Source organism: Zootoca vivipara, chromosome 14 (assembly GCF_963506605.1).
Source record: "Zootoca vivipara chromosome 14, rZooViv1.1, whole genome shotgun sequence".
NCBI classification, from domain to species: domain Eukaryota; kingdom Metazoa; phylum Chordata; class Lepidosauria; order Squamata; family Lacertidae; genus Zootoca; species Zootoca vivipara.
In genome coordinates, this window is record NC_083289.1 from 52,357,386 (window position 1) to 52,381,914 (window position 24,529).

At 44.4% G+C, this 24,529-nt stretch overlaps 1 protein-coding gene across 1 annotated transcript; it reads right to left on the bottom strand.

Moving 5' to 3' along the window:
• Positions 1 to 311: 311 nt before the first annotated feature.
• LOC118092916 (cytochrome P450 3A29-like) lies at positions 312 to 22,798 on the bottom strand. The gene is made up of 13 exons (XM_060282595.1): positions 22,571 to 22,798; positions 16,196 to 16,289; positions 15,592 to 15,644; positions 14,693 to 14,792; positions 13,785 to 13,898; positions 12,714 to 12,802; positions 12,014 to 12,162; positions 11,123 to 11,250; positions 10,316 to 10,403; positions 8,822 to 8,982; positions 6,900 to 7,126; positions 5,508 to 5,670; positions 312 to 2,044 (listed from the first exon to the last, which is right to left on the bottom strand). The coding sequence occupies exons 1-13, from the start codon at positions 22,639 to 22,641 to the stop codon at positions 1,955 to 1,957; spliced, it is 1,527 nt and encodes a 508-aa protein (XP_060138578.1). The 5' UTR covers positions 22,642 to 22,798; the 3' UTR covers positions 312 to 1,954.
• Positions 22,799 to 24,529: the final 1,731 nt, after the last annotated feature.

A 24,529-nucleotide genomic window follows, 5' to 3' on the forward strand; every position in this document is an offset into this window, starting at 1 on the left:
TTAGTTGAGATTCCTGCGTTGCAGGAGGTTGAACTAGATGACCCTTAGGGTCCCTTCCAACTCTAGGACTCCATGATTCTATGTCTGCCAAAGCATCCTGAACAGTATGCAGGGCCGTCTTAAGCGCCCCTGGTGCCGTGGAGCGACGGATCCCTCCGGCGCCCCCCCGCCCCGTCCCCCAGCACGGTGGGCGGGTGGGCGGGCACAGCGCGGCTGCCACAGGCGCTGTTGCGCGGCGGGCGGGCAGGCAGGCACAGCGCGGTTGCCGTGGGCGCAGCTGCGCGTCGAACCGGTGGACCGGCCGGCCAGCGGGCGAGCGCAGCTCGCGGCGCCCTCCTGGCGGGCCGGCGCCATGGTGCCCTGCGCCACCGGGGGTCTACCTAGAGCCGGCCCTGACAGTATGCCCATTTTATGACACCTGCAATAAATGCTCCACACGGCTGGCGTTTCTTTACTCTCTATTTTTGTTGGTACATTGTTATTTCTGAAAACACACACACACACACACACACAAACACACACACATGCTGAAGGTTTATCGATTCCAGTTTTGGTGGGAAAGTACCAATACTTTTGAGGAGGAAGGGGGTTAAAATAATTACTGGGGAGGGAAGAAGACCCTGATCCCTAGGAGTATTTTTTCATCTTGTTACTGCCTCTCCGCCCCCCACCCCCCAGCTGCTTCTTCAACCACTTCTTTCTTCATCAAGCATCCCAGGAAGTCAAGGACCTCTTCTTCTTCTTCTTCTTCTTCTTCTTCTTCTTCTTCTTCTTCTTCTTCTTCTTCTTCTTCTTCTTCTTCTTCTTCTTCTTCCTATTATGCTTTATTAATTGAAAGCTGCATAACATAAATGTTCAGTACATGTAAACAGAAAACATGAAAAAGAATGTTAACAGATAATCTACAATCATTTGTTCAATTATTTACCTTTTGTCTTATTTGCAATTAATTTCAGTGTTACCTCCGATCTTCCCTTTATGTTTCTAAGTTATATTTCTTAAATGCACTTTGGTTTTATTATTCCATACTATTTAACTTACTTTAAATCTTATTGTATTCTCCTATTCCCCCACAGAAGTTCAATCAATACCTGCCAATGGATTTATACTTTGACAGTGTTTTTTCACATAGACTCTGTATATATCCCACTCTCTATTGAATTTTTCGTCTGTGATGTCCTGTAGCCTTGCTGATAGTCTCACTATTTCAGCGTACAATATCCTCTTAATTTATTTTGCAAGGCTGATTTGGATGGGATGTCTTCTCCCTTCCAACTCTTGCAATTAAGATTCTGTCAGCAACTGTAACATACATGAAAACTCTCCTATATTTTGGGGGGATTTCATTACCCATTTTTCCGAGCAGGAAGGCTTCTAGCTTTTTAGGGGAAGAGCATTTAAACATTTTCTTGGTCTCATTATAAATCATTTCCCAGAACTGTCTGATTTTCTTACAATTCCACCACATATGGGTCCATGTGCCTAGAGCCTCAAGGACCCACGTAACATATTTGATTTCCCTGCATCCTGGTATAACTGAAGCAAACACAGCTGATTAAGAGTGAATGAATTTGCTCCCTGGACCAGTCACACCAGCAATCACAGCCACACTTTCTGAACTGGCCACATGGGCGATGATAGGCAGCTAGACATGCGAGGGCCAGCAGAACTTATTCAGGAAACTGCTGCTTTCAGAGGTGAAAACCTTTGTCACTGCTAAGTTGCAAGGCTTCCACTGATGCAACCTCAGCCACGTGCTCATAGATGCATGGTAGAAAACCATGAAAGCATGAAAATTCGAGGTGTCCAAGTCATCACATGGCAAGGAATGAAAGATTTTGTGCAAATAAAGGCCAAAACGCATTTCACCAGAAGAATGGTCCAAAGGATTGATACGCTAGTCACAGATCTCTCAGCATTGCTGAAGTAATGAGATTCTGCTGGAAAAACACCACTACTGTGCAGAGCTGGCTCTGGAGACGGCTTGCAAGATGATGGGGTATTTGGGCTTTGGCAGTCCTACTGAAGTCAATTCCAGTGGGATCTGGAACATGAGAGGGAGAAACTGGATTTAGAGGCCAGGAAACAGAACCTTCCACATCTGGCTTTGCCTCGTTGGGGTGCACCAAAAGGATGAAAGGGAGGCATCGATAAGAGACAGTGAGTGGCAGCAAATGCTTCTATCCCCACATACAACCATACTTCCCATGTCCAGAAATCACAAGTCTGCATGGTTTTCCTCTTGACCCACGGCAAGGGTCTGAGTGGTTTTGCCTTTGCCCCACTGCTTTTCCCGGAAAACCCACTCTTTAGCACTAAATCAGCACAAGCAGCAGCCCACAGAAAATCTGATTGCCTTTGTTCCAATTCAGTGCTAAATACTGCCCCCCCTCCCCCGTGGAGCAAAGGGAGGTGTGGATAAACCCTCAGTCGGGGAAGAGCACTAAAGGGTTAAGAAGAAATGGCAGCATCTTCTGGAACACACAGTACCACCTGTGTTGCAGATGAGGCAAAACCTGTTGATACTTCTGGTTTCCCCCCGCCCCGCTTTCCCCCCCAAATGATATTTATTCATTTTATATAGAAAAAGCAAAAATACAAAAATGGAAAAATGGGGGGGAAAAGAAAAAAGAAAAAAAGTAAAATATATCAATAACAACAATCTTTCTTTTTTTCCTTAACATTGTAGACTTCCTCAACTCCCCCTCACTGGGTCCATTTTTTAACTCCATCTTGAGAAATTTTCATATTATATCTTAAATCATTTCCCAACATACAAACATTTCTATCTTCCTCAATTTAATTATCATTTTCTTAAACATCAATTATCCTTAACCTATAATCATCAATTTATTCCTAACCATAAATGGGTTTCCCGTTTATCTATCTTCTATTTCACCCCTTAGCCTAAAAATTAATTCCCCAAAATATTCATAAATTCACACATTACCTCTTCTATCCTAATAACATTTACACACTTACATCTATTTCAGCCCCCCTCCCTGGACACGGAATCTCCAGCCAGTTCCATTAATCAATCCAGTTCAGACCAACTTAAGCAGTCAGAAAATAACAATAATGTTGTTCCTCACCCCACTCCCACTCTATCACAGCCTATCAACCACACTTCCTTTCCCCCCTGCTGTCTTCCCAATTCTTTAACTGCAGTTCGTTGCCAACCATCTAAATTATCCCTTTTCAATCCTTCTTGCTGTCTCCCAAGTTACCAATCCGTTGCACAATACCATCCCTCTAAATTTACACTTTTCAATCCTTTCACAATTTTTATTCCCCTTAAGATTTGACCCCAATGTGGGTCCTGCCCTCCCTCTCTCACTGGGAGACCATTATTCCACATTAGTTCTTCTTTAGGGACCTTTTGAGTCAAGCATGGGTCTTGTTCCTCCCCTCTCACTGGAAGAACAATGTTGTAGGGATCATGTAGTGACTGCATCTCAGGGATTATATTGGGAATCATGCATTCATAGCTTTATGTGTGGTTTGAGGGGAATGTTCTTGAGCTGGTGGCTCCACCTGAACAGACTACTCCCGCCTGGGTTATGGAATGTGTGGCTTCTTAGTGCAGATCCTGTGGGATGTGTGTACACTCCATGATCCTCTACCTGGCAAGCACGTTTCAGTCTGGGTTGCAAGAAACAGGCATTTGTTGCCATTTGTTCTTGCCTGGCTGTGAAACATTTGGTTCAATAGATCTGGGTAAAAGGACATCTGTTAATCTTCTTCCTTTCCCTGCTTGCCTTTGAAAAGCTGATAAACCTGTTTTCTGCCAGGGATTCCTGGGGCTCTTTCCTGTCTTTAGAAGTAGTCTCTTTGATGTCCAGGAAGTCTTTTTAGCAGATAGGTGTTAGTTCCAGATCTTCCCAACAGTATCAGATTTAAGGTGGGAGGAAACCTGGGAGGGGTTTTAGAGAATAGGATGAATTTCATTGGATGATTTGAATCTTTGTAACCTTTTGATATTGTAATAAAAAGATCTGGCGAAGGGAAAGAGAGACCCACTTTCCCTCCCAGAGATTTGCTGGTTGAATCTCTGTGTCCTTTGTCTTTATGTCCATGTGGTTTTACCACACAATGTACCAGGACTGATAAGTGTTCATCTTTCATCTCTGAACTCTCAGATGGAATTAGACCTTTTTCAATTTCCTCACACTTCTGGCTCATTTTCTCAATCTGTGTTGTATTCTGATGTACTTCACTTCTTAGTTCCCACAACAATTTCAAAAATTCCACTTGGAAGTCAGCAAAGTCAGGTGCTGTTGTTTCTATTGGCATCTTGTACTTCTCAAATTTCATAAGCACAGCAGACTTGTGGAGCAGAAAATGGCGCAGTTTATATCTCCAATCTTTAAAAGCAAAAATTATGTCTGAGCTGGATGCAATTTAAGATTTTAATTTCTTGCCCATGTATTTTTTCCTTCATATGCTTTTATGAAGAGAGCGTTCAGCATTCTCAGTCATATATTTTATAGTCTCTTCAACTCTTATAGTTCGCAGCCTCAAAGAGGTAAACACATCCCTTCCTTTTATGATGTCATAATGGCAGCTCGCTGATCCCTCCAGGGTCCCGGCTCCAGTGTACAGGGGAACTTTCCCCAGTCCAATAGAAAAGTCTTTTGCAGGGATTTTTCTTCAAATCAGCCCTTCTCCCCTTTACCCTGCCTCAAGGGGAGAATTTAAATGCAATCTTTGGGAATTTGAAGCTTCTGTCAATCTCTCCGGTTTCGGGTAAATTAACTGCTTCTCAGTTCCCTCAGTGGGGGAGATTTCTGTTTTTGGATCTTCTCCTGTGGCCAATTCCTTCCGAATTAAAATTTTAAAGTCCCTTTTCTTTTACTCACGGTGTCCAATGTCTTTGTATCTCTTTAATTTAGGAAAAATCCACCGCTCAACAGCTTCGGGCTCGGAGCTTCACACTGCGCAGGTAGCTCTCGGGGCTCTAAAAAGAGCTTACCAGGGAGCGAAGGATACGTGTTTGGGCGCAGCCGAGTCTCCATAACCCCAGAAAGCTCGATCTGGGGTTCTTCTGGGGGCCCGTGGCGCTCTCGCGGATCCCCCGCTTACACAGTGCCAGGAACCTCAGAGCTTGAGGTTTCCTCGCTGATCAGCAATGGCGGTAGACCAGAACTCCACCTGTTGATACTTCTGTAGTCTCTGCTATGGTGGAAAAGCTGCATCTGATTCAAGTTGGCTATTTCCCTTGTAGACAGCAGCACAGATCAGCCCCAGGTCCCAGAGCTGGCCCAAAACTTTTTGCTGCCTGAGGCAAAATCCACCCTCCGCTTGCCCCCCCCCCATCCACAAATGAAGTCGGCTAGCCTGGCAGCGAACTCTGACTTCAACACCGGCATGCGGACAGCAGCCTCTGCACCCAAGCTCAGCAGCTGGGTGGCCAGGTGCACAACCGTCCCTGTCCTTCCCCAGCCTCCCAGCAGCTGCTGGCCAAGGCAATTGCTGTCCTCTGCCTGACGATAGGGTCGGTGCCTCACCTTTGTCTCCTTGCAGGGCTTGAAGGTGAAGTTCTGCATCAGGCTAGCAACAGTAGCCTTCAGGGTAAAGAGAGAAAACCTCATCCCAAGGCAGTTCCTGGGACCAGCTCCGAATGGCAGGTAAACATAAGGGTTGATGCTCTCCTTATTCTCTTTGCTGAATCTGTTAGCAGACAGAATGGAGGAGAAACCGTTATTTGCAACCGTCTGAGCAGTGAAGCGGTTTAAGAAAAGACACCCTGCATTGTCTGTCAGGTCTCTGGCTGGGCTCAGAATGGGAGCTCTACAAATACATTATTGTGAGTCTGGGGCTAAGTTTGCCTGACACCTGAGCCCCTTCTAATTCCTGGGGTCCTGGATCCAACAAGGGTTAAAAGCTCATGGAGGATTCCCTTGCTGAGCTAGCCGGGCAAGTTCTGTTGTGGTTGCCACCTAAGTACCACCTGTGTTTAGGGAAGTTTTTAATGTTTGATGTTTTCTTGCATTTTTAATATTTTGTTGGAAGCCGCCCAGAGTGGCTGGGGAAACCCAGCCAGATGGGCAGTGTAATAATAATAATAATAATAATAATAATAATAATAATAATAATAATAATGTTTGTTAGTATAATTAGTAGTAGTAGTAGTAGTATAAAAAAGGCAGTTGCCCTGCGCCAGCAGGCAAATGGCTGAGCGCCCTCCCTCACCTAGCTGCTAGGGAGAAAGACAAAGGCCAGAGCTGTGTGAGAGGTGGGGTTGTTGCCTACTCAGACTTGGGAACAAGGATGAAGAAGCTTAAGGTGTGTTCCTTAGATGTTGGTCTATAGCACCCATCATCTCTGACTGTTGGCAATGCTGGCTGGGTCTCACAGGAGCTGCACATGTTCCCCATCCTTGATAAAGAAGAAGTAGTTCATCCAATGTGAGGTTATATCAGTTGCTGTAAACCACCGGGGGGGTGGGATTTGCTCTTGTGCTCAAATCCTGCTTGTGGGTTTCCCATTGGGGCATCCGGGAGAACAGGATGCTGGACTAGATGGGCCACTGGCCTGATCCAGTAGATGTTCTTATCATGTTCTTATGTAACTCAATACTCTCCACAGCCACAAACAAGAACCCTTATGCTCTCCCCAAACTTGCACAACCTCTTATGATTAATGATTATATTTATACCCATCACTTCTACCAAGAAGCTCAGGGCAATGCTCCTGGCTCTCTTCCCTTTCCACCTTTATCCTCACAACTACCCTGTAAGATAGGACAGCCTGGAAGACCATGGTGGGTCCCAGATCACCCAGCGAGCTTCATAGCCAAGTGGGGATTTCCCTCTGGGTCTTCCCAATCTTTGCCTTACACACACCCTGATGACTAGAAGCAAACAGAGACAGGAAGAGGTGGTTGTTGCATTCAGTACCTTTCCGGTCTAAATTCTTCAGGTTCTGACCAGTATTCTGGGTCATAGTGCAAGATGCTCGGAGGAACCATAACCGTCATCCCTTTTGGAATGGTGATTCCATTCAACTCCACGTCTTTCTTGCACAATCTTTCAATTCGCCCGCCAATCGGGTACATCCGGAGGATTTCATTGGCTGCCATGTCAAGGTATTCCATTTGCATGACGGCATCATAGGTGATGGGAGCCTTTTGGAGGGAGGGAGAAAGAGAGGGGTGGGAGAGTTACAGTGGTACAGGCATCCCCAAACTGCGGCTCTCCGGATGTTTTGGCCTACAACTCCCATGATCCCTAGCTAACAGGACCAGTGGTCAGGGATGATGGGAATTGTGGCCAAAAAATCTGGAGGGCCGAAGTTTGGGGGTGCCTGCAGTAGTACCTAGGGTTAAGAACTTAATTCGTTCTGGAGGTCCGTTCTTAACCTGAAACTGTTCTTAACCTGGGGTACCACTTTAGCTAATGGGGCCTCCTGCTGCCGCCACGCTGCCACTGCATGATTTCTGTTCTCATCCTGAAGCAAAGTTCTTAAACCGAGGTACTATTTCTGGGTTAGCGGAGTCTGTAACCTGAAGCCTCTGTAACCTGAAGCCTCTGTAACCCGAGGTACCACTGTATATTTAAAAAGTTGGTCACTGTCTACATTGGGACTAACACAGAAACTCAGATAGAAGCAGTAAAGTTTATTCAAGGAAAGAGAATACAAACAGAGAAACCTATGGGCAAGATTGGACCCTGGTAAAGCAGTTGCCAGAACTGACAATCTGTTCCTCCCACTTCCTCCTAAGTCTCCTCCTTGGCTGGATGTTTTCCCTTAAACTCCATCTGGGAGGGGGGCTCTGTGCTCTTTGTTCTGCTCCAGGCCCTTGGGGAAAAGGGAGGAAGGGAGCTGAATACAGTAGGACTGTCAGGCTCCTGCAAATTTGCTGTAGCCTCTGTCCCCACCTCCTCCTCAGCTGCCTTTCCTGTGTCCACAGTGCTTTCTGCCTCTTCTTCTCTCTCACTCTAGCCTGTTGCTTCTTCAGCATCCAACTATTCTGCCCCCCTTTCATCCTCTGACCTGTCTTCTGTGTCCCACTCTCCTGGCTCTGAGCCTTCTCTAGGGGGTTCTCCAGCTGAACCCCCCCCCCCCATTGTCCAGCCAAGTAGGAACCTTCACTGTTCTCTTTTCAGAGCCTGCTTAAGACATTTTTGTTTAAAGATGCTGTCCCAGATATGCATGTAGTATGTAGGATGCTAACATTTCTTTTATTCTTTTTTCATTTATAGCTGGTTTTATTTTATTTTAAAATGTTTTAAAAGAGTTGCTTTTAACTGTTCTTACCAATATTTTGTCTTTCTTTTGTAAACTGCTTCTAAGGGTGGGTGGGTGTTTAATTAAAAAGAAAACAATCAGGTGGCATATTCATTTCATGAAACAAATAATTAAATTTGGGTACATAATTCTTTCTTTTGACTTTGAGTCGATTTTATGAAATGAATGAATGAATATTGGTACATTTGTTTTTCCATTTGTTTCTGAGCCAAGAAACACATTGCAAAATATGGAGTCGCGTGAAACCTCAAGGATGGCAGATTGCGCTACAATCTGCACTAAACAGTCCACAGTCAGGTGAGTTTGCATCAGAATTCACAGATGCGAAATTCCTCCAGCATCCCTAGCACAGAGGCCCTGTATTATACAATGCCACTTTATATCTGCTTTTATAATAGTAAAAGAGGCCACAGGCAAGTGCTACTTAATGGATGGCTGGGGAGTGGCTGGGGAGACCCGGCCAGATGGGCGGGGTATAAATAAATTATTATTATTATTATTATTATTATTATTATTATTATTATTATGGAAGGGGTTCCTCCACTGCATGGCCCTGAGAGCTGCTAAATACCTTATTTGGCAGGACAACGTCAATCTCAGCTTGCAATTTTCGCTGGACGTCTGGGTGGGTCGCTAATTCGTACGCCATCAAACTGAGGATAATGCTGGTGGCCTCATAACCCACAAATATGAATATGATGGCTTGTGCCAACATCTCTTCCTCGGTCAGCGCTGTACAGAGAAAGGAAAGAGAAAGGTGAAAGTTTGGACGGAAGCGCAGGCAGGGGCACATCTACTAGGAAACCGGACCCTCCAAGCACCCCTATTTTCCAGGGACAGTTCCGGATTTACAGAAGCCATCCCAGTTTCTGATTTGATCCCGGAATGTTCCACTTTTCCTTAGGACATCTCTATTTTTATCGGAGTAATGTTGGAGGGTATGTGAAACTAATGAAGTATATTATTTTGATCCCACCAATAAACTGAAAACTATAATGCATAGGAAATATTTATTCACACCAGTGATTTTGACAGGTGGGATAACCCAATACAATGGTATCTCTGTTTACGGACGTAATCCGTTCTGGAAGTCCGTTCTCAAACCAAAACCATTCTTAAACCGAGGTGCGCTTTCCCTAATGAGGCCTCCCGCTGCCGGTGCCCTTCTATCGTTCAGATTCCGTTCTTAGACTGAGGTAAAGTTCTCAAACCAAGACACTTTTTCCAGTTTTGCAGAGTTTGTAAACCAAATCGTTCTTAAACCAAACTGTTCTTAAACAAAGGTACCACTGTATATCAATATAATTCCCGATCTGAAATGCAGTAGTTTTTTTGGTTTTCCTAAGTGCTGATCTGTCATGGAACAACCCCACTGAAGACGAGAACAGTGGTTACCTAGACTTCATTCCTGGTTGAGAAGGGGCCCCCATGACACTTCAAGCTTTGGGGCCACCCAAAATGTAGGTCTGCCACTGAGAACAGGATGACTTAAAAAGGGATGGGCTCACCTGCTTTTATGCCTATCCCTAGGCAAGGCTGGAGGGTGGAATCACATATCGAATTCCTAGTACCGTTAATTAATGTTCATAGAAAACATCAAAGGAAGCATGGGTTCCTGCCAAGGTTGCAAAATCTGCCTTTTCGGAATATATATTCCAATCCCGATTAATAAACTCAGGGCGGGGGCATATCTGTGTGCAGGAGAATGTGATCAGCCCAGAAGCTCTGGGATGGAATGGAAGTTGTTATTGTTCTTCTGAAATAAAATTTATGGTGGCAACTGCAAAAGCTACACAGAGCCTGAGGCTCAAATTCGTTTCTCCCTCACAGGATGGGTGTGGATGCAAAACTCTTTCCATTTCATTGGCAAAGCAATGTTTAGAGTTTGTGTGCCTGGATTTATTTATTTATTTTGTATTTGGTTTATATCCCACCTTTTTCTTCCCGAGGAGCTCAAGGTGTCATACACGGTACGAGGGTGGGGGGGGGAGGGTCAGGGTCCCTCCCCCCCTGCCTCCATTGCACATGCACAGACTTAGGACACTCCTTTTACAGCACATGTTACCTTTATAGGAGTGGCTCACACCATTGCTCTCGTATTGCACATTTGACTCCTGGGAGTCGATCATCAGCTGTAGGAAATCCACTCTGCCCTGAGAACAAAAATAACCACAGAATCATAGAACTGTAGAGTTGGAAGGGAATCTGGTTATCATCTAGTCCAACCCCCTGCAAGGCAGGAATATGCAGCTGTCACATGCGGGGATCGAACCTGCAACCTTGGCATTCTCAGTGCCTTGCTCTAACTAACTGAGCTATCCCAGCATGTGGGCTTACCCTTATAAGCAATGGAATTTGAATGGGGGGTGGGTGGGACTGGATAGCTCCTCCTTCCCCCTTACCACTCTTATTTTTTGTCTTTGTATCAGAAAGGCACCCGGCCAATTTGGTTGCCAATTTATATTGCCACAGACATTTCTGAGAAATGAGTGGGTTTGGGGGGGGATTGGGTTGTTATTTTTATTTTTATTGTGTATTTTGTGGTTTTATATTTTGATTTTATTCTGTGAACTGCCCTGAGACCTCCGGGTATAGGGTGATATATAAAAATACTAGAATTTATTTTTTAAAATTTAATAGCTCCATTCTCTAAGCTTTTTAAATTTCTTCTATAAACCAATCTTTTTTATATTAAAAAAAACTAAGAAAATGACCAAGTTGCAGGACTGATCAATGCACTTTTCCCCCCACCTCCCCATCTAAAAAAATCTAAATTGATTTTTTTTCTCATCTAGGTTAACTCAATGAGGTATTATTATTATTATTATTATTATTATTATTATTATTATTATTATTATTATTATTATTTTACCTTTCCACTCGTTTGCTCCCGTTCCTGCTTGATGTTCCTGATTACCCTTTCAAAATAGTTCACAGCACTTGTGGGGAAGATATGTATGTTCATCTTGTCCAGAATGGGATGTAGGAATGGAAAGAGATCTGGTTGGAGGGGAGAGAGCAAAGCCAGCCTTGGTGGTGATGGCAACTTCCAACTTGGGTTTTGGTAAGCTGAAGACTCATCCGAAGCCAAGGAGAGCAGAAGCAGCACCTCACAAAACACCCTCTCTTGGCAAAGACTCTCATCCAAAAGGGTTTCCTCCCCCCCCCCCCCACCGCAGAACGGCTTTGTTGCCACTGGTCTCCTTCCACCCTGCCAGAGCATGGGCCCAGGTCTGGGGGGTGAGGGTCAGTTGCTTGTCTTGTCTCAGGCGGAAACTGTGAATGTAGGAGACCATCTTCAGCCCAGCTTCTCACTAGAATCAGCCCAGTGATTCTCCAGCCCAAATCCCAGGATGCCAATCAAATAAGCAGATGCAGGGCAACTCCAGACTCATCCAGACTTCATTTTGTGCTGCATTTCTAGGCACGGGGCCAGGCTTTAAAGCACCATGTCCAAGCACTGGCGTTTTCCCTGGGAAAACCTGCATTTAAATGCAGAATCGGAGCAAATGGCAATTGGGTTTTCCTGGGGAAAGCGCCAAGACAAAAAAAATAAACATTCTCTTGGACACAGAGTTTTAAAGCATGGAGCTTTGCCTGGAAAGTGTGGTGCCCCCCCAAAAGCTCTGGATGATAAGTCCCGAGACTCTGGCCTCTGGGAGCAGCAGAGAATGAGCCTCTTCCTTCTTCCACAAGGCAGCCCTTCAAGATCCCAGTCCCTATGACAAGGGGTATATATTTATATGCAATAGAAGTAACGTACATAATAAAACGAAGATTGGGGAAAACAGGTCAAACTTCACCAGCTTCTTCGCCTCCCTGACAAAAGGGTCATTGGGGTTGTTCATGGAATCTGTGTTCACCCCAAAGGAAGTGCTGGTCATCACATCCATGCTGTAGGCCCCAAATTTCCTAAACAGACAAAAAAATTAAAACACAGGACAGAAATCAGGAAGAAGAAAGAAGCCTGGAGCAAGTGGATCGATTTTTTTGCATGGGAGGGTATTTGTGTGTCTGAGGCCTAGGACTGCCAGATCCCCAGATCTGCCTGGCCCCCTCCAGGGGGCAGGGGTAGATCTTGACTTTCTGGGTTGTCAAGAGCATCTTTAAGTACAGTATATACTGAGTACAGTATATACTGAGTACTGTGCAAGCGGTTTGCAAGTTTCAGCCCAAAGAAAGAGGTCTTAGCCTGCGAGTGGAAGGATAGCAAGGAGCAAACCAGCCTAACCTCTCTTGGAATGGAATTCCACCTGTTCTGCTCAAGGGAAGCCAAGAATGCCACTATCTGCCCCTTCCCAAGACTATTCCACAATCTCCAGTCTCAGCCACACTAAATCTTCTCTTCCCCTCCCCCCAGACCATTCTCAACATAGGTCTGTTTATCACCCCAAAAGGTGAGTTTTCCCAAAGAGCAGTGATGAATGAGTCGCATGACTTTGCCATATCGGGCGGCTACTCACTCTTTGATGTCCACAGGCTCCGCCCTCTCCGCTTTGCCTTGAATATTTTTCACTAGGCTGTCCACGTGGTGCTTGATGATAGGAAACATCTTAGGTGGTGACAACGGGGTAGGGAGGGGAGAGAAGGGGGCACAGGGAAAAGAAAGGGGGTCAATTATATCCTGCCTTGTCCTCCAACCACCGCTGCTTGCAATAATATCAAAAGGCACCCCAAAAACAAAAAGTATGCCCTGCATTAAGGAAACCAGACTGAAACTCCCTCCCTGCCTGCAGACTTGTTGCTTCCCAACTCTCCCAATCTCTTCAAGTTCACCTTGGAAGCAGCCTAGTGTATATCTTCCTATATGCATAAAAATGTAGGGTTGTCATCACGCAATTCCCACTGGAGGATTTGTAGTGCCCCCATCACAATCCTGGATTTGCATGAAGGGAGGCCAGGGGAAGGGAGGGCAACAAAACAGAAGGGGAGGTTTTAAAGTGGCAGTTTTAAACAACAGCAGAAGTTTGAATAAAGCAGGGGTGGAGGGACAATGGGGAACTGTGAGGGGATGGGGAGCTGTGTGGGATGTGAAGAGCAGGAATGGGAGTTGGCAAAGGGGTGGGGTGGGGGCGGCAGGGCTGGAGCAGCAGCTCCTCATCCAAATGCAGAAACCAAGGAAGAGTGTGGCTGCTGAATCAGGCCAAAAGGGGCTCATCTGAGTCCAGCATCCTGTTCTCACAGTGGCCAACCACATGCCCTGCAAACAGGACCCAAGTGCAAGAGCGACACTCCTCACTTGTCATTCCAAGCAACGGGCATTCAGAGGCATTTACTGCTTTCAACATTGAAGCGATGACATATCCCAATTCGCATTGTCCTCCACAGTTTTGAGTGTATCCTAAAGGTCAAAATCAGCACTTTTAATTAGGCTTCTCTGATGAAAGAATTACCCCTGAGATACTGGCCAGAACTCTTTCTTAACATGTTTTCGCTGGCTATGCCACTCCTGGTCAGGGACTTGGACTGGGCATTGTAGGAAATACTATTAGGTCTTCTATGGCATTTATTGCAAGCTCAGTCCTAGCTTTTACCTCCTTAAGCTTCCCACTGGTGAAAGTAGGCGAGAGCACAGTGCGAATCCTCTTCCACTGGTCATCTGAAGCTAGTGAAACAGCTGATTTCAGCTTGCCCAGTGGACCAAACATCTGTCAGGAGGTGTGTGTTTTTTAAGGGAGAGAAAGAGAGAGGATCATGGGTTTGGAAACAAGACTTTATGAAGAACAGTTGAAGGAATTGGGTATGTTTAGTGCAGTAAGGAGGAGAGGAGATTTGATAGCTATCTTCAAATATCTGAAGGGCTATCACATGGAAGATGGCACCAACTTGTTTTCTGCTGCTCTGGAGTGTAGAACTCAAACCAAGAAAGGAGATTCCGACTCAACATCAGGAAAAACATTGTGATAGTAAGGGCTCTTCAACATTGGAATGGTCTCCCTCAGGAGGTTGTGGAGGACTCTCCTTCCTTGGAGGTTTTTAAGCAGAGGTTGGATGGCCACCTGTCATGTATGATCTCGTTGAGATTCCTGCATTGCAGAGAGTTGGACATTGCAGGGTCTCTTCCAACTCTAGGATCCTATGATCCTTTGATTAAACACAGAACCTTCTGCATGCAAGGCAGAGGCTCTATCATGGAGCTACATCCCTAGAAACAAAACATAACCACCCCAAAATTAGGTTGTAGTTTCTTTCTGTGCATTTTTTAGGGGAAGGGCACTCTTCCTAGGTATGCGGAAATGTGGGCATTTGTATATTAAAATAAACATATATTTAAACCCATCAAATGGCCCCCGACAAGGAACTGTGAGCCAATATAGCAACAAAATGCTCAAGGCGGTACACTGCAGCCTTTTGTTTCAGGTCCCTCTTACAGTTGCCTCTTAGCTTTGTTTCCTGTGACATGAAGGGCCCCTTCAGAACATGACTGAAAAGGGGGACTTACCCGGCGATTGGTGAAGATGGAGTAGCACTCTTTCACCAGGACAACTTTGATTATGGCTGGATCAGTAACAGCCAACACAGGCCACCGGCCATCATAAAACCTAGGACAAACACTCCTCTGAGTAAGCTGTACCATCCCTGGAGAGATGGGAAATTATGGGCTGCCCCAGAAGGACTGCACAGGACCATGTGCTTCCTGGCTGGTTTTAAGGCATGGATGTTCAACTTCTGCTATCTTTTGAAACCACATGATCCCTCAAATCACAACCCCATAATAAGTAGCTTTGCAATCAGTCAATCAATCCTTTTATTTGCATGCTGCCTCTCCAAAGTTGGCACCACCAGTCAGTAAGTGCTTTGCAGTTAGGAAAAGGAGTGCTTTGGCACAGCGGTAAATATGAACACACACTTAAACATTTTCCTTTACTGTATACTGACACCAGCAACTTTCAGGCTCTCTTTACTGTATGAAGACTTTATTTATTGTAGCTGAGCTATTCTTTCAGGTTGGGTAAAACTAAAAGGAAGGAGGAGGGCTGTTCTTGGGATTTGTTTTGGTTTTTTTGCTTTCCAATAGAAGTAAAAATCTTTACAAAATACAAATAGAGCGTACTTTTTAGAGCTGGAATGTTTAAGGGACCAATTTTCTCCATTAATCCAGGGGTGGCTAATCCTGATCTGCCACAATTAATTCACCACACAGGTGGCAGGAACAAGGCAGGTGTACCTTCACCTGGTTTCTAATTTGTGACTGCATTTCAGCAATTCAGTGATAAACAAATGGGCCTTCAGTCTGTAGCTTCACCACCTAAACTTTTCTCTTCCCAAATGTTAACCAATCACTCTACAAGTTGACTGAAGTTCCCAGCTTAAGTAAAGAAGAAGAAAAAACATACTCACCCCCACATTTTCCCATACTTTTCAAAGCATTTTTTGTCAAACTCCGTTACTCCCTGTAATGGATGTTTTAATACAGAGTTAAATTCAGCATAAGCCTGGTTCCCCCATGATGCAAAGCCGTAATTTGTGTAGCCAAAGTGTGCTTTGTCCCATCCCAGCAGACTAACCATACTTATTTGTCCCCACCCCACCCCGATGCTCGCTATGCTACAGAGGCCTGAGGCAAGAGCAGCTGGAAAACAAAACCAAGATTGGGAGAAATAAGGCCCTTTGCTTATCTGTGAGATGGCTTGTAATTTATTTAACAAACCATGGTGTAGCATTATGTTTTCCAGACATTCTGCAAATAATGCCAATCTTTAAGTAGCTGCTCACCTGCGGCGAGACAAAATCATATACAGACTGTCTGTCATGTGTGATCCTGTTGAGATTGCTGCATTGTGGGGGGTGGACTAGATGACCCTTGGATCCCTTCCAACTCTACAATTCTGATCTGCTCCTCTGGTGTGCAAAAGGGGAATGGGGATCACATGGGAAGCCCTAGAAGCCAACCATATGCCTCAATGCCCTCGGCTCATGAAACCGTCTTCCTTTGTGAGCTTACTTTGCGATAGGCGAGGGCCGTGCCCAAGAAAGGGATTGGCTGTGGTCCTGGGATGCCCAGTTTCTTGAAGACGCCATAGGGCCAAATGCCATATCTGAAATGCAATGAGGGGGAATCCATTATGCTTTGGTAAAAACAAAAGGAAGAGTGGGGTGTTTCTTTGCAGCATCGATGATCGTAGTAACAGGGCAGGTGCATGAGGAAAAGAAGGCTATTCAGACACCCATGTTTGATGCAAACTTTAGTCCAATTCCTGACAGGTTAATGCAGATCCATGCCCCCCCCCCGAACTTCAGACATGCAAATATATCACTTAGTAATTGCAGCATAAATTGGCAGGATGTGTGTTTGTGTGTCTGTGCACACAAACTATTCATAGTTCAAAGCTCACAAGCAGAACTCACATTTTCCGTTGTTTCCAACAGAGTTGGAGGATACATTTGGAGACCGTGTCATGATTTCAGTCGAGACTTGCTTTTACTAAGCTGGTGCCCTCCAGATAGGGTTGCGTTATTTAAAAAAGTGAATCCAGAAACAAAAGCGTGGGTTTTTTGCTTTTTTTTTGCATGAACTCAAAAAAATAATGAAGTCCCACCCCCACCCCAAAAGTTGTTAGCGAATTTAAAGAAAACTTCCCAAAATCTGCTCTTCAGACACTGATAAAAGGCTGGGTGCCTGCTGCTGCTGCAGAAATATTCAGAGAGAGATAACCCCAAGGTAAAAGCAATCATTTCACTACCGTATCAGTTCTTTGTACCATCTTAATAGTTTTAGCAACTATAGGGGTTTTTTGTTTTCTCTAGTCAGGGACAACGACTTCTGATGTGTTCCTCTTCCTGACAGTTGTAACCGGCACAAACTGTGCCTATTTTGTAATTTTGTGCCTTTTGTATTCCGCCTTTCTGGGTTGTCGTTTTGAGACCCAACTTTCTCTCTGGGTTTCCAATCGTTGCTTTTCTTGAAGGGACTGGGTACCACTGCTCCCTCTAAGTCTCCTTTGATTTTGTCTACCAAGGTAGAGACTTCAGTTACTGTGGTCAGCTTTTTATCTTTAAGGAACCAGCATAAATGTGCAGGAACCTGTTTATAAAACTTTACTCCCTTCCACCCATCTCTTCCAGAGCTTTATCAATAGGGGGAAGTGGGGCAGATTGATACAGAAAAATTCAATCTCATATTTTATGGAACAAAAATTAGTCAAATAATTTTTAAAAATTGGCTTGATGCATGGCATAACTAATCAATATTATAATAGCAATCCAAAGAACCATTAAAGTTAGAAGATAATGAGAATATAATGACTTCAGTAAAAAAAAAAAGGAATTTGTATCATTCTGCCCCAACTATGGGGAACTTTGATACATTGGACGGGGCACTTTGATACAAAGCGTGAATTGTATGAGAATAAAAAAAATTCCTTCAGTAGCACCTTAAAGACCAACTAAGTTTTTATTTTGGTATGAGCTTTCGTGTGCATGCACACTTCTTCAGATATCTGAAGAAGTGTGCATGCACACGAAAGCTCATACCAAAATAAAAACTTAGTTGGTCTTTAAGGTGCTACTGAAGGAATTTTTTTTATTTTACTTCGATCCAGACCAACACGGCTACCTACCTGTATGAGAATAGTAATTATTTGCAAAATTTTAATGAAAAAAACCATTTTTTATTGTGAGAGCTCATAATCAGCCTCACAATTTGTTACTTAAAATCTAAATTATGTATCAAAACTAACAGTGTTTCACACATATCATAGACTTTATGGCAGGTTTTCTTAACAAAACATCCAAACGTCTATTAATCTTTCCTCAAACACCTATCCATTAAAAAAAAAACCTTTGGAAAAACTTAAAAAGAACTCGCATTAGGTAGTCAAAAAATAGTTGGTGCATCCCCCTTTGACTACCCAGTTGGGCATACATCTCTCCTGGCTTTCTTTTAATGTCGCGAAAGGCATTTTGGCTTTGTTCTGCGGTCAGGCCAAAGCGCACTTTCACTCTCTCTTTAAATGTGAGGTAATTAGAGGTTTCATCTTCCCTTAGATCTGAGTATATTTCACTCAGAATTCCACATATCTGTGGGCGTATGTACAGCACCCAATTTTCCTCAGAAATGTTTAAATCTTTAACAAGTCAAAAGCTTTTGAGTGACTTTGGAGGAAGAACGAGTTGACTATTAGGAGTATGGGTACAGGTCGATAGAAGAATGTAATAGAAAATAGATAAATGTATAGCAAATAGAGCACATTCATTCGTAATACAAGGATATACATTGGGGATTGACAGGAAGTCTAATTTGATGATTTATTTAAGATTTGGAGAAATTTGTTGTTTTTCTTCTTCTTTCCTTTTTTCCTTTTCGAATTTTATTTCTTGGTTTTTAGTGGTGTGAATTATTTTCTGTATATAGGATAAAAAGTGCAATGTAAACCATTGTAGACGACGATTGGCAATGTATTATAAAAATGTTTATTATTGTAACATACGAAAATCAGTAAAGGTGGGGAAAAAATAAAAACAAATCTTTAACAAGTCCGTTCAAAACTATATAGGAATGCCTGCACCTCGTCGCCATTGACACACTTTGGGAACCTCTTTGTATTCGCTGAGGTAAAATCTCCACCCCCCAAAATTGGTTGTGGCAGTTCTGCTCTCAGCTTAATCCCCTCCATTTTAAAAAGATACATATATTTTTCAGGGGCCATCTTGGCCTCCCTTTCTCTCTTTTTCCCCTCTGCTCTGTCTCTCTGCAATATCCCTCTCAGCCTGTATCTGTGCTAGCTGGATGTCAGCAGCAATTCTGGCCTTTTCTACTTTAGCTTTATGTCTTTCTCTCTTTCTTTAGCAAAATCCTAACCTTAACCTCATCATTTCTAACTCAGTCCTAAGATTCTCCTCAGACGCAGCCGCTCCCTGCACTGGGTCATCCCAAGTCTCTTTCGCTTGGCGCTTGCTGATCATTTTCTGACAGGAAATTTTCCTTCTTTTAGTCAAATAACTTCTGTACTTCATTAAACGGGTTGTTTTTTATCTCTGGATATGTTTCTGTGTGGGTTTTAACTTCGTATCACGGCGCTGCCACCCATTAATATGTGGCGAGCTCAGCGCCTCAGTGACCGCTCACACCAATGTGCCATACCCGCTCTCACATAAATCTATTGCCCCCACCTCACTGAACAACCTTTTACCCGAAGGCTTAAAAACAAAACCTAATAATATTTGATATTATGGATTATATTTGGAAGCTGTTTTAGGCTGTAGGTGTAGACGTTGTGATTAGCGAGTAAGAAAAAAATTATATATATGATTTAAATAGATAAAGTAAGAAATGAGGTAAGGATAAGGTATTCAATGCGATAAAAAATATGATTCAGAAATTACTAAAGATGATTTATAGTGAAGCGCAGAAAGGGGGGAATCTGAGGAAGTCACCCTACAATGTTAAGAGAAGAGATGGATATATAAGAAAATCTAGTATTGTTTTTGTTGTGTTGTTTTGTTTATTTGTTAGTCTTTATATTGTTGTAGTATGTTTTTGTTTGTTATTTGTATTATGTCTTTATTTGTTTAAGGTGTGTTATTATAAAAGTAATTTAAAAATTGGGGGGAAAACAAAAACAAAAACAAAACCTAACTATCCTATGAGGGATCTTTGTGAGGGGGATAACCAATAAGTTGGAGTCTCAATCGGGTGCTCTTTAAATAAACAATAAAGATTTATTTTTAAAACAAGGTAGTATAATACAAGTGGAGAAACAGGTTACTTCAATAATAATACGCTGGTTGACTTCAATTCGTTTTTAGGCGTTTTGGCTTTATAGTTTGGTTCCTTTCTAAGGTGGTACTTTCCTTCAGTTACCCATGCCTTAAACAACTCCAGCTCCTAAGGTACTTTCAGTAATAGTCTTAAGGGCTCACTGGGTTTGGGGAGTCTCTTTTTTCCTCGGAAGAGTCTCTCCCCTCCAGACTAGTTTGAGACCTAAGTCAGGCCTAGGCAAACTCGGCCCTCCAGCTGTTTTGGGACTACAATTCCCATCATCCTTGACCACTGGTCCTGCTAGCTAGGGATGATGGGAGTTGTAGTCCTAAAACAGCTGGAGGGCCGAGTTTGCCTATGCCTGACCTAAGTTGTTGTTGTTGTTTAGTCATGTCTGACTCTTCGTGACCCCATGGACCAGAGCACGCCAGGCACTCCTGTCTTCCACAGCCTCCTGCAGTTTGGTCAAACTCATGTTGGTGGCTTCGAGAACACTGTCCAACCATCTCATCCTCTGTCGTCCCCTTCTCCTAGTGCCCTCCATCTTTCCCAGCATCAGGGTCTTTTCCAGGGAGTCTTCTCTTCTCATGAGGTGGCCAAAGTCTTGGAGCCTCAGCTCACGATCTGTCCTTCCAGGGAGCACTCAGGGCTGATTTCCTTCAGAATGGATAGGTTTGATCCTCTTGCAGTCCATGGGACTCTCAAGAGTCTCCTGCAGCACCATAATTCAAAAGCATCAATTCTTTGGTGATCAGCCTTCTTTATGGTCCTTTATGGACCTAAGTAGACTGGTCTTTGTAGCTCCTTCTTCTGATGTCTCGCCCTCAGTCTCCCAGCAAGATCCGGTCCTATTACTCCTGTGGGACACTACACTTTCCCTTATACACACTTTCCCTTATACGCACCATTCCCTTATACACACCATGAAGGCACCTCTTCCCTCCCTCCTCCTGGCTTCTCCCCACCCTGCCTAAAGGAGGAAGGGGGCTGGGCTGAGCTGGTTGAGCGCCATTTTAAGCAGCCCCTCTCCGGAGCCAGCCCTTTTGTGCCACTCATCTTCCCTCTGCCGTCGCTGCAGCCGCCCTGGTGCTCCTGTGGGCAGTCCAGAGCTCTCCCCATTGGCTGCACAGTGGTGATCTGGCCTCCACTGCCGGCGGGAAGGCCTCTGGAGACCTTCCTGCAGTCCGGAGCTTGCCCCGCTGCCGCCGTGGCGATTCGGCCTCTGCTGCCGGCGGGAGGGCCCCCATCCTGCCTCCGAAGTGCAGAAGAGGTGCCGGCAGTAGGAGGCCCAGCAGGCCGCAATGCTGCACCAAACCCAGACAAGGACCCTTCCATCCAAACAATGACTGTCATCAGTGCAGGTAAGAAAAAAATTAATTTTAATTTTCATCATCTACAATTCTGTCCGGCCTGCCTGGTGCTCTTGCATGGAATGTGTCCTTTTAAAATGCATCTGTGGGTTATTTGTGAGGCCTGCCTGGTGTGCATAGTGTGCATAGGAATTCGTTCATATTTCCCCCCCAAAAATATAGTCCGGTCCCCCACAAGGCCTGAGGGACAATGGACCGGACCCCTGTTGAAAAAGTTTGCCAACCCCTACTTTAAAGAAGAGAGAGATTACACCCTTGTGCAAATTAATTGAAACAAAGCATCATGATTGCCACATCGATCAGTCTGTCAAGCATTCCCCAAATAAGATGTTTTGGGGATGCTTGCAGCCAATAGAAGGAATGATGCTCTCGCCACAGTATATTGAGGTTCTACAAAAGTGAGTTATTCCAGAGCTGGAAAAGAGGTATCCTGACAGTACTGGGATATTGCAGCAGGACATAGCCCCCTGTCACACATCAAAAGTGGTGAAGAAATTCAGGACAGAGCAGCAAATACAGGTACTTGATTGGCCAGGGAATTCCCCAGACGTAAATCCCATGGAGAATTTGTGGGCTATATGCAAAAGTCGCCTCCGTCCTGTAGACTGTACGACTATGGAGAAGCTCATTCAGGCGCTGATTCAAGTGTGGTACAGGGATCTGAAAATCAACAGTGACTGTTTGAAACTAGTAGACTCCATGCCAAACCGTGTTCAACTGCTGCTTAAAAATAGTGGAGGTTATATCCATTACTAATGCACATAAATGTGAGTTTTGTACATGTATGTGTGAGTTTTGTACAATAAACTACTAAATTCATTGTTTGTTTCAATTAATTTGCACAAGGGTGTACCCCCTGATTGGCTATAAAACTGCTGACACATTCCTTTGCATGAAACTCCTGACAGATTCTTCACCAGGAAACAGAACAAAGACAGCATTAATTTAGTAAGCACAATTGTACAGAAGCAAATATGGCATCAGTTATGAGACCCCCACACTATCCTATCTCCCTACCTAACTCCCAGCGTCTCCAACCTCCCTCCTCAACCACCTCAACTCAACCACCCTATCTCCCTCCAAAGCCTCTCCTTTTAAACTCTCCCTCCTGGAACCACAGCCAATCAGAGGCTGCCATTCTTTAGCCATTTGCTGGCAGGGGAAAACAGTAAAAAGAAACACTTGCGGAACCAAATTTTCCATCACAGATGCCCCAAGGGATTGAACAATAATGCCAGAATTTACTTACAGCATCAGTAGGCCTATGAAGAGGGCGAGAAGAGCCCAAGTCTCCATGGAGAAAAGAAGAAGGTCCATCATTGCTTCCTCCAACTTCCACCGTTGAGAAGGTTGGCACTTTGGGGCAGAGGTAAGGCAAGTACTTCAGGGTAGCATGGAGCTCCTTGTCTTCTGATACCAAAGTAGCCCGGTGACTAAAGGAGGCTTGGGCTGTACATCTATTTCCTCTGAGGGGGTGGAGCAAAACGAAATATGTTGACCTGTAGAAAGTTGTGTAATAAAAATTTAATCTCCAGGATTGAAAAGAGTTGAAAACTCTAAATCACTGGGTGGTTTGCTTCCTTCCTACTCGGGCTGCAGGTGGAGGTGAGGGGCTCCCTGCTCTTCTCCTGCACGCAATGTTTGCCCTCTAATGCTGCCCACCTCCCTGCTCTGGTCCCACTGCATTCCTGAGCCTGTGGTTAGGAGGCCAGAGGCGTAGCAAAGTCAGGTGGTACCCGTGTGGAATTTTTTTTGTCACCACCCCCAAAAAGAACAAAACAACTACTTCCAACCTCCACCTTCAGTGGCGGTTTAACTCATCATTATTTATTTATCTGCTGATACTGATTTGTTGTTGTTTAGTCGTTTAGTCGTGTCCGACTCTTCGTGACCCCATGGACCAGAGCACGCCAGGCACTCCTGTCTTGCACTGCCTCCCGCAGTTTGGTCAAACTCATGTTCGTAGCTTCGAGAACACTGTCCAACCATCTTGTCCTCTGTCGTCCCCTTCTCCTAGTGCCCTCAATCTTTCCCAACATCAGGGTCTTTTCCAAGGATTCTTCTCTTCTCATGAGGTGGCCAAAGTATTGGAGCCTCAGCTTCACGATCTGTCCTTCCAGGGAGCACTCAGGGCTGATTTCCTTAAGAATGGATAGGTTTGATCTTCTTGCAGTCCATGGGACTCTCAAGAGTCTCCTCCAGCACCATAATTCAAAAGCATCAATTCTTCGGCGATCAGCCTTCTTTATGGTCCAGCTCTCACTTCCATACATCACTACTGGGAAAACCATAGCTTTAACTATACGGACCTTTGTCGGCAAGGTGATGTCTCTGCTTTTTAAGATGCTGTCTAGGTTTGTCATTGCTTTTCTCCCAAGAAGCAGGCGTCTTTTAATTTCGTGACTGCTGTCACCATCTGCAGTGATCAAGGAGCCCAAGAAAGTAAAATCTCTCACTGCCTCCATTTCTTCCCCTTCTATTTGCCAGGAGGTGATGGGACCAGTGGCCATGATCTTGGTTTTTTTGATGTTGAGCTTCAGACCATATTTTGCGCTCTCCTCTTTCACCCTCATTAAAAGGTTCTTTAATTCCTCCTCACTTTCTGCCATCAAGGTTGTGTCATCTGCATATCTGAGGTTGTTGATATTTCTTCCGGCAATCTTAATTCCGGCTTGGGATTCATCTAGTCCAGCCTTTCGCATGATGAATTCTGCATATAAGTTAAATAAGCAGGGAGACAATATACAACCTTGTCGTACTCCTTTCCCAATTTTGAACCACTCAGTTGTTCCATATCCAGTTCTAACTGTAGCTTCTTGTCCCACATAGAGATTTCTCAGGAGACAGATGAGGTGATCAGGCACTCCCATTTCTTTAAGAACTTGCCATAGTTTGCTGTGGTCGACACAGTCAAAGGCTTTTGCATAGTCAATGAAGCAGAAGTAGACGTTTTTCTGGAACTCTCTAGCTTTCTCCATAATCCAACGCATGTTTGCTATTTGGTCTCTGGTTCCTCTGCCCTTTCGAAATCCAGCTTGCACTTCTGGGAGTTCTCGGTCCACATACTGCCTAAGCCTGCCTTGTAGAATTTTAAGCATAACCTTGCTAGCGTGTGAAATGAGCGCAATTGTGCGGTAGTTGGAGCATTCTTTGGCACTGCCCTTCTTTGGAATTGGGATGTAGACTGATCTTCTCCAATCCTCTGGCC